The sequence below is a fragment of the Haliaeetus leucocephalus genome, unplaced genomic scaffold (assembly GCF_000737465.1).
Source record: "Haliaeetus leucocephalus isolate CR32 unplaced genomic scaffold, Haliaeetus_leucocephalus-4.0 Scaffold101, whole genome shotgun sequence".
Classification (NCBI taxonomy): domain Eukaryota; kingdom Metazoa; phylum Chordata; class Aves; order Accipitriformes; family Accipitridae; genus Haliaeetus; species Haliaeetus leucocephalus.
This window is the reverse complement of record NW_010972537.1, coordinates 2802396-2811855: the sequence shown is the minus strand read 5'-3', so window position 1 is coordinate 2811855 and position 9460 is coordinate 2802396. Positions and strand designations below refer to the sequence as shown.

At 45.1% G+C, this 9460-nt stretch overlaps 1 protein-coding gene across 1 annotated transcript; it reads left to right on the top strand.

Annotated features, from left to right (window-relative positions):
* Positions 1-3759: 3759 nt before the first annotated feature.
* On the top strand, positions 3760-6727 carry TEX33 (testis expressed 33). Its single transcript, XM_010585458.1, has 4 exons — positions 3760-4401; positions 4942-5089; positions 6322-6432; positions 6642-6727. The coding sequence occupies exons 1-4, from the start codon at positions 3985-3987 to the stop codon at positions 6725-6727; spliced, it is 762 nt and encodes a 253-aa protein (XP_010583760.1). The 5' UTR covers positions 3760-3984.
* The last annotated feature ends 2733 nt before the right edge of the window (positions 6728-9460 follow it).

Genomic DNA, 9460 nt, shown 5'->3' with positions numbered 1-9460 from the left:
ACATGAGCCTTTTACTCTCCTCGTTTTCCTTTTCAGTCAGCAAGGATGACACTGATCTCTGCCATGTTTCTTCTGGTTCCCGTGGAGACCACAGCTCATAGATAGAGGGAGGGTTGTTCCCTAGCAACTGTCTCTGCTCTTCCTCAGCCTTCATCCCACCTCCATATCTGGACTTCAGCAGGACCTGCCTGCTTGTACAATTCACTGTGGCACCACATCAGGGATCATGGACCAGGTGAGAGAGGTAGTTATGGAAGAGGCTTTGCCTCTTGTTCAATCCTGGATCTTTTCTATTTTTTTATAACAAAAAAAAAAAAAAAAAGAAAAGATCCAAAGTCATTTTGACACCTATGGGGCTTCTCAGGTCTGGAAAGTCACTGAAATCTCCTCATATTTTGGAGGCCTAGACAGATAAGGGAGGCATATGAGACCATTCTTGACCACATCTGGTGGCTGGTGAGAATGACATACCTATTCCTACACCTGTCAGAGGAGGTTAATTTTCTGCCTGGGAAAGACTGCTCCCTCTTTCCTCCATGGCTCCATGTCAGGAAAGTCAGACGGTTAGGCTATGCTAAACATACAATTTTTGTTTTCTTTTTCATTCAGAAAAAAAAATCAAGTTTAATTATTTTTAGCTCTTTGATCAAAATATGTCTTTTATGGTATGTCATCTGTTGTCCCTCACAGAATTGACTTAGCAAAGGAATAAGTAGACATAGTTCTGTGGCTTCTGGTATCCAGGAGGATGGTCAAATGGCCTTTAAGTCCTTCTTGGCATCAAGACGTAGGAGTCTCAGAATGGTGCTTTCTTTGACTTTGGACCTTCAGGCTCAGAAGTAAAATGAACAATAAGCAGTAACAATAACATCATACACAGTTGCAAACTAGAAAGTAGGAACAGTTGGAGGCTTCAGCATCATTTTATCCAGGAGGAACTGGGGAAATTAAAGTTATCAATGAACGGGATTTTGGAAACGAGCACATTGCCTCATTACAAAGAAATTCTGCTTCGTTGGAAGAAGTGGGAGAGGAGGAATTTCTACAACAGCAGACTGGAAAGTTCTTTCCACTGAATATAGTAATAATAACAGACAGACATGCTTTTCTTTTAAGTGGGAGGTGGGAGTTAACACAGGAGTTTATTTAGCAACACAGATTCCTTCACATTGATCATGTGTAAATGTTTGGCTCTTCTTTAAAAAGAATGAAAAATGATACAGAAAAGAAACGGATCGTGAGCAAGGACTGGCTTCCTCTCTTCATCTCTTGTGGACTTGTTCTTTTTGTGGGAGAGGTTCTGTCTCTTAACACATTTGCAGAGCACACAGCACTGACTCCTGGAGTCTGATAAAGTAACTTCAGCTTCAGGATCCCAATATTGTACCAGACATGCTGCTGCAAAGTACTGGCACAGTGTAAAATATAAGCTGCTGGTTCAAGTCAGTTGGTGAGTTAACTTTGAAGCAGTAGGCTGCCTGCCCTGTCGGGTGGTGTCTTCATTCCAATAACTAACCTCAAGAGCAGAAGGTAAGCATATTATGTCATGTCATGAGCTAATTTGACAAACGCAAACATGTATCCCTACCTGATCCAGATCCCATTTGTACTGCTGCTAGTGCCAGCAGGCTCACAATTAGCATATTCACCACCATGGGCCATGGCTTTAGTTGTAACCTGTCTGTCTGTCGTGGTTTAACCCCAGCCAGCAACTAAGCACCACCCAGCTGCTCACTCACTCCCCCTGCACCCAGTGGGATGGGAGACAGAATCAGAAAAAAAAAGTAAAACTTGTGGGTTGAGATAAGAATGGTTTAATAGAACAGAAAGGAAGAAACTAATAATGATAATAATAACAATAATACAATTACAATAATAAAAGGATTGGAATATACAAGTGATGCACAATGCAAATGCTCACCACTTGCCGACTGACGCCCAGTTAGTTCCCAAGCAGTGATCCCCCCAGCCCCCTCCCCCCAGTTTATATACTGGACATGATGTCACAAGGTATGGAATACCCATTTGGCCAGTTTGGGTCAGCTGTCCTGGCTGTGTCCCCTCCCAACTCCTTGAGCCCCTCCAGCCTTCTTGCTGGCTGGGCACGAGAAGCTGAGAAATCCTTGACTTAGTCTAAACACTACTTAGCAACAACTGAAAACATCAGTGTGTTATAAACATTGTTCTCATACTAAAACCAAAACATAACACCATACCAGCTACTAGGAAGACAATTAATGCTATCCCAGCTGAAACCAGGACACTGTCACAGGTTTCACATGGGCTAAGCCTGTAGGGCCCCGCTGGGATGAGGAACAGAGGCCATCAGCAGGACACGACTGAGGGTTACACAGACATTCCCTCTTCAGGAAAGACATGAGTTTCCTCCAAGTGCATGAGGCAGTTTGCAAAGGCTGGGTGCTGGATCAATCACATCAGCAGGACTAGCAAAGCAAAATGGGATAGTCTGTGCCAGAATCAGGGAAGAAACCCTGTCTCCAGCCTGTCTGTCTTCCTTTGCATAGCCAGCATTGCACAGGCATTTTATGTTTATCACCTCCTCTCCCCATTTTTTCTGGCCTTACTTCAATGCACCAAAAGAAGGAACTGTTATAATTGTACAGCACATGACAGATCTGACATCTCTAGGTGCTTCAGAATAAAAAACGGCATTTTCACTGAGGTTTTTTTCCATTTTGGCTTGTGTCTGCACCACTGCCTGTGAAAACTCTTGCAGCCCAGTATTCCCCAGAGGCACTGGCTGGTCATGTCCTAGGCAGGCTGTCCCATCTGAGCTGTTAATGTGAAATCCTGCAGGACTTCCATGCTTTTTCAATCTAAGAGGATCATGGGTTGTAGGACCGACCATGCAGGCAGGCAGGGACAGCTCTATCTTGGTCTAGGAAGGTGTATAACACATTTCTGTGAGAATAATCTACGTCATTTAAAGATGGTCAGGACCACTGTCCCCTTCTTTCCCATCTCTGGACCTGACACAGCCTTTGTTTCTCTTCCAAGGGTGTGCTAGAGGTTCCAACTTCCCTTACACCTGATGTGGCAGAAAGTGACACTGTGCTGACCAACAGCAGTTCAGGTAAGCAAGATGGCAGAGAAGCTGTCCCTCCTTCAGAGCTTGCGTTGCAGTACAGCTCGTGAGGCTGTGTGTCATTCCCTCCCTCCCTTCATGCCATCCAGATTTGCATGTACCTCTGTGGGTGAAAACTACTCGGACAGAAATCCCATGGGCCATGGGCTGATGGGTTAAAATCCCCCTGCCCGAGAGTGTCTTCCTCCACTGGTGGACTTGTCTCAGTACCTCCCTGCATGAGCTCAGTAAGCCACTGATGTGCTGTAAACTCATCAGCAAATACCGATGAGTCACAGAGACTATAAATGCATGTTCATGAGAGTGAGAGTGATCATGGGTTGGAGGGGCCCCTACACATAAGAAAACACAGACCTTTGTGGGCGTGTTTGACCACAAGATTTTTACTTCCACACTTGTGTGCATGTTCATCTCTGAAGAACATTTAAGATTCCTCAGGAACCTTCACCTTGTTCAGCAGGAAGATTGGTATAATGCTGCTAGGTTGTTGGGTTTTAGTCTTTTCTTTCCCTCTTTGAGACCTTTAATGTTTCTTTTGTTGTCTAACAATGACACAATGACATGTCCGGTTGTTTCCAGCTCCATTTACAGTACCATCTGTCATCAAAAGAGTATCAAATTCATTGAGCTATTATTTTTGTCTTTAAGTGGAACCTGAGGAAGGGAAAAAGGAGCGTCTTCCAGAAGGCTTATGTCCCAGCAGACAGAGAACTTCCCAAAGGAGCTCTAGCAGAGCCTCCTGGAAGATCTGCAAGGGCCCAGTGGCTCAGGGAACAGCAAAGGATTCCACATCTGTTAAATACCAGGCATCTCCTTCTGCAAAGTGTGTTCAGACTAAAAAACAGAACAAACAGAGTCTCCAGGCCAAAACTCTCCCCATGCAGAGTCTTGATTTAAGAAGACTTGAAGAGGAAATAGAAGATACTTCTGCCACCAAAGACCCAATAGTGGGGCATGAGCCAAGTCAGAGGAACAGCACTTACTGCCTGTCTGCAATATCCAGGCAGAGGGAAGCAGAAGACACGAAACCTGTCTCAAATGCCAAAGAACCAATAGCAGACCTGCACCAAACACTGAGGTCTAGAGGGCCTGGATCTTCCCAGAAGACCATCAAAGCTAGCTATGAAAAAGCCAAGAAGACCAACAGCAGATTAAGTGCCAAAGAGTCCTTAGCTTCATTAGGGCCAGATATGAAAGCAGAATGGAAGCTTCTTCTGGAGAAGAGAAACAGCTTGATCCATACTAACAGCAAATACAAATTTGCCAGTGCAGATGAACTTACCAGTGATGAAGAGGTATTGGGGGAAGCCATTTCATGTATCCTTTGTGGCAGGTTGAAGGCTGTTTTTATGGTGTAGCAGGGGGCTGAGTGCGTGGGATATTAGCAGTATATTAGCAGTTTCTGTTAGCAGTATATTAGCAGTTTCTAGAAGACATGTAGAGGGATGGATTTGGGCTTCACACTATGGGGCAGTGACATTCCACAGATAGCCTTTCCCATGTCTTTTTAAATTTTGTTTTTCCATCCTTCTTTCATTTATAAGGTTCCTGTAGCCAGGCAGAGTCCCAACTCAGCAAGGCAAAACAACGTGGGACCAGGACCCAGTCCAGGGCCCAACACTGCCATCCCTTTCTAATTCCCCCCCTTTTTACCAGTGCTAGTCATCCCATGCATTTACAATGCCTACAGAAGCTGCTGAGTGAGACTCAAGGTCAGACCCAGGTCCCAGGGATTAGTCATAACTCAAAAACCTGTGCAGGCGTGGAAATGCCAGGAGTTTGCTGCACGTACGGAACGTGGACTGACAGTGGTTCCTTGTTGTTTGTGTTTTCAGGAACGACAAGCTCTGTGCAAGACAGCATTAATCATGGGACAGAAAAGACTCAGCGAGCGTACTGTAATGCTAAAAAACTCCTTGAACTCTACATCTTTTGATGATTACAACCAGCTGGGTTTTAACCTGAGATCAAATATCTTCCAAGGTGAGGGGACACACATACCTATGCCTGACCTTCAAAGCTAGTTCCATCTACACTTTGCCTGGCCTCGGGGCAGCCACACTGCTTTGGGTAGAGACCTGACTGTAGGTGACCCTCACTTCCCCCTCTTACTCCTTCTATCCATAGTCACTGCTTTTCCAAGCTCTGGTGCTTGAGGAAAGGAAAGCTAGAGCCTCCCTTTCTGTGTATTCCTTTCTTTTCTTTCACTCTTTTTTTTTCCTAAGGTGTGAAAAGTGAAGGTGTGTCATGACCCCTGTCCTCCATGTTTGGAGCTGTCCTAATGAACACCATTTTTAATTCAATGTCCCCTGTCATGTCCAGTCCCAAGTTACCTCCAGTTGCAATACTGATGTTATTTCTCTTCAAGACCTTTAGAGATGTGTGGCTCTGAAATGTCTTCCCCAAACTTCTGTTTCCAAGGTCCTCAGGGATCCCTCCATCTAAACAAATATCAGGAACTAAGCATTCATCCCATTCTTGTTACTGTCATATCCAAGAAACTGAAATAATTGTCTCCGATTCCAGTTTCTCACATGCACCAGCATGAGGCAGATTCCTTTTCCTTATACAGTATGTTCCATGACAAGACCTTGCTGGGTATTGAAGACTGCATTGTCCTGGGTTTGCGCAGTCACCCAGAAAGGAAGGACATCTTTCCCCAGGGAGCTCAAAATCATTATTAGCAAGGGAAGGGTATAATGAAAGGGTAGGTGAAGAGGAAAGGATGAGAGATTAAAATAAAGCCCCCTCAAATGGCTAAAAGTCAAGAGGGGTTAAAAAGAGAAGTCACAGTTGGGAACTATTTGTTAAGTGTCATGGCAGAAAAGGAGCTCAGGAAGGCCTGGAGTGGTAAGATGGTGCTTTTTGTGGAGCTGTGCTGCTGAATAGGAAGTTACTCACAGGAATGAGGAGATTCAACAGGAGATAAGTGGACACTTGACTAAAGAAAGGGCACTGAGATACAAATCAAGATGATACCTCTGCATGTGTCATACTTGAGGATGAAAAGCAGATAAATTGGCAAACAGAAGCTCCACCCTGGGTGATGATGAAGCTATTATTCAGCACCTAGCCACACACCTGATCAAAAGTATTTCAGTCAACACATGCCTTTTCTTGAGCCCTTGAAACTGCTGATGTTGCTCCCCTGCTCAATTCCAGGACTGCAGTAGGGCGATTTCTGCGTACAGTTCCTTATTTGCTGTTCCTTGCAGGTGGCCCACTGGAGAGCCGAAGCTTGATGAAAGATTCCTACACCCCTGATATAATTCAGAAGGCAACCAGGGATCCCAAGAATTGGCACGGGAGGAGGACTGATGAGCTAGGTATGGCTTCTGCCAGGAAAAGTACATTGCTGAATTCCTGAGATGGGTGCTGCTTCTGCCAAGGATAATGGATGGGTTTGGGCAAAGGTGCGGGGGGACTAGAAATTGGCATTTTCATGAGAGGGGAGCTCTAGAGCTAGAAAAATCCTTGACAAATGATAACATTAGAAGGGAGGCTGTAACTGAACTATGATTTGCCTTCTTTACAGGGAAATGGCATCAGAAAAATGCCCTAAATCTCAACCTGCAGAAAACATTGGAGGACAAATATGGGAAGAAAAAAGGCAAGCCTTAGAAGATGAAGGTTGAGGATTGGAGTGCATTCAGTGAGGGATCTTTTTCCTCAGCCACTTAATAAACCTCCATATAAAGCATGAACCCATTGCTTGCTAGTTGTCAACAGCAGATTTGTTGCTGGTGCTCTTTTCCCCTCTCAGTTAGGGTGTCTTTGGGGAGAGCAATGCAAGATAAATTTGAATGTGAATACAAAAAAAATCACTTTGTTGGTCACTGATAAGGTTGGCCTGATCAGTGTGTGAGGCACACACCCTTGCAGAGGGATGTGGTGGTGAGAGAAGGGCCACAGAGAAATTCATCTGCTCAGCACATAAGGCGAAATAGGAGCTGTGAATGGTGTGAGAGGGCGATGGCAGGGGGGTTGCGTGTGTGTGCATACGTGTGTGTGCATACGTGTGTGTGCATAAGTGTGTGCGTGTGAACTCACGTTTGCCAGAAGATTCATGATATTTTAACAGTTGCCCTAGCACTCCAGAGAGAAGTACAGAGGATTCACTGGGAATGAACCAGGGTTGCCCAAGGACCTGAATGCCGCCTACCTCTCCCCACACTGAAAGCTGTAAAACTCCCACACAGGGAAGCTTCAGAGCTGTATGTACATAGCAGCTAGACACACCAAGCAAAGAACCAGCTCCCTGTCGATGCTTCCGAGGTGAATTCAGGCTTTTGCCAGAAAGGTACCAAACGGTGTCCACTCAATAGCCTGGGCAGAACTCTATATGATTGGTACCAGATGGCTACGTGGGGTAGGAAAGGAGGGTTCTCTGCCCACCACTCTAGTTTTGTTGTTATATCTGCCACATGGAGGATTTCGGGGAAAGCCCTTACCCAGGCAGGGAGCAGCAGTAATGTGCAAAACCAAACAGAAACTCACCTGAGGAGGCATCAGCTTATTCACCAAAGCCCACACTATTTGCAGGCCAAGCCAATGCAAAAAAAATTCTGACTTCATGAAAGTAGTGAAGGAGGTTAAAATGTAACTAATGATAATCAAGTGCTCAGCTTATCCACCGAAAGGGAACAGGAAAGCTGCAAGAAGCCCCAGGCCTTCTCCAATCTGCAAATCACCCCACAATGTGAATGGACCCTTACTGAGGCTCTCACAAGCCCCACTCACCCCGTCAGCCGTTTTCCTAACTCAAAGGTGTGTCAGAGGGAAGCACACGTGTCCACCACACAGTCTGCACAATCTGAAGTTCAGAGAGTGCATCTGGACAGTAGCCAAGGAGCACCCAGGGGCTTGAATGATGCAGGACATGCAGGGTCTTTAGGGCTTCCTGATGTGTTTTTCTCACAGTATTTAATGATCGTTATTGCAGGATCCTGCCATCCAGCTCCAAAGTGTAGCAGTTTGGTGCAGCAATCACAAAGTACGTGTCTGGGAATAGTGATGCCCTGATCTTTCCCGTCTGGTCCCAAGCTTTTACCATTTTAAAAGATTGATGCTTTGTTCGCTGATATGCACTCTTTTGGGGCAGAATTAGGATTGTTACCTCACCCTTCATTGGCTGGCGATTAGATAGCAATATGCTGACTTCATGAAAGTAGTGAAGGAGGTTAAACTGTAACTAATGATAATCAAGTGCTCATCATTTTCTACCACAAATAATTAACCATTTGGAATTCAGATGTTTCCAGGCACATGTCCAAGTCTTTCAAATTAAGGAGACCGGCCAAATGGCAGCTTGTAGAAACCTCCCTGTGGGTTTTCCTTGTACATCAGAACCAAGTGGCTCCTGCCTGAGCACACGCCACTCGAGCTTCAGCTGAACAGTGCAGCTCTGTAGGAACACTCTGTTCTCTGTGTTGCATCCAGTGCTGATGACCAACGTAACTCCAGGTACATAATAAATGCTGTCTTCTGAGACCGCAGCAGGTCCTAATCCAGAAAACATGGAGCTGAACAGAAATCTACTGACATTGTTTGGCGTAGTGGAAGCAGGCAGTTCAGGGCATGGTTAGCTAATACACAAAACATAACGTGGGCTGAATCAGCACATAGATTTACAGATCTATTTCTAATAGACATTAGACATTCTAATAGACATTAGAAATAGATATTAGGGCAGGCAGAAAGTCTCGTGAAGAGACTAGATCAGAAGGGGAACGGACTACACTCTGCCACAAACTGTGTTGTTTGCCTCCTGCAGTGGAGTAAATTCACTTTGTACACTTTTTACAAATTAAAATATTTCTATAAGTACTTAAATAGTACAAAATAGTTGGCATTGTATAATGCATTCAGATGGGTGAGAGCTGTTTGATGCCAGATGTACAAACAAGCGGCAATCCTTCTTCATCTTCTTTGCTTTGCCAAATGTTACAGCTTGTCTGAGAGGTGACACACCAAAAGCTGCAACGATAACTGAGATGATAGCTTTCAGTGAGACAGCGCAGCTATGGGAGCAATCAATACCTGAAGCCTCTGAGTGCTGAACAGACTAATTTAGCCAGAACCTTGGCAAGGAGCATTACCCTGTGTGGCACACTGTTGACTAGAGTGCTTCGGGTACCCAAACATGCGTATTTAAAGCCAGCTTTGGAATCTCCAAGTAGCACGTCACACGCGGTTAGACAAGAACAAGGCTGAAGTAAGTGCTCACTGCGGCTGAAATCTCCCTTCTACCCATTGCTCTGCTCTCAGCAGTTCATTCCTTTTTGCTTGTTTTGTGCTGGTGCTGGCACTTCCCTGCCCACACTCTGAACCGATTCAACTTGATAATCCAGCAGA

What these genes read in the sequence shown, in the direction of transcription:
- TEX33 (XM_010585458.1), top strand. Translation starts at nt 3,985, where the DNA reads ATGCAGAGTCTTGATTTAAGAAGACTTGAAGAGGAAATAGAAGATACT. An exon ending in AACTTACCAGTGATGAAGAG is followed by an intron (nt 4,402 to 4,941) that starts GTATTGGGGGAA and finishes TTGTGTTTTCAG; the next exon opens with GAACGACAAGCTCTGTGCAA. An exon ending in GAGGAGGACTGATGAGCTAG is followed by an intron (nt 6,433 to 6,641) that starts GTATGGCTTCTG and finishes CCTTCTTTACAG; the next exon opens with GGAAATGGCATCAGAAAAAT.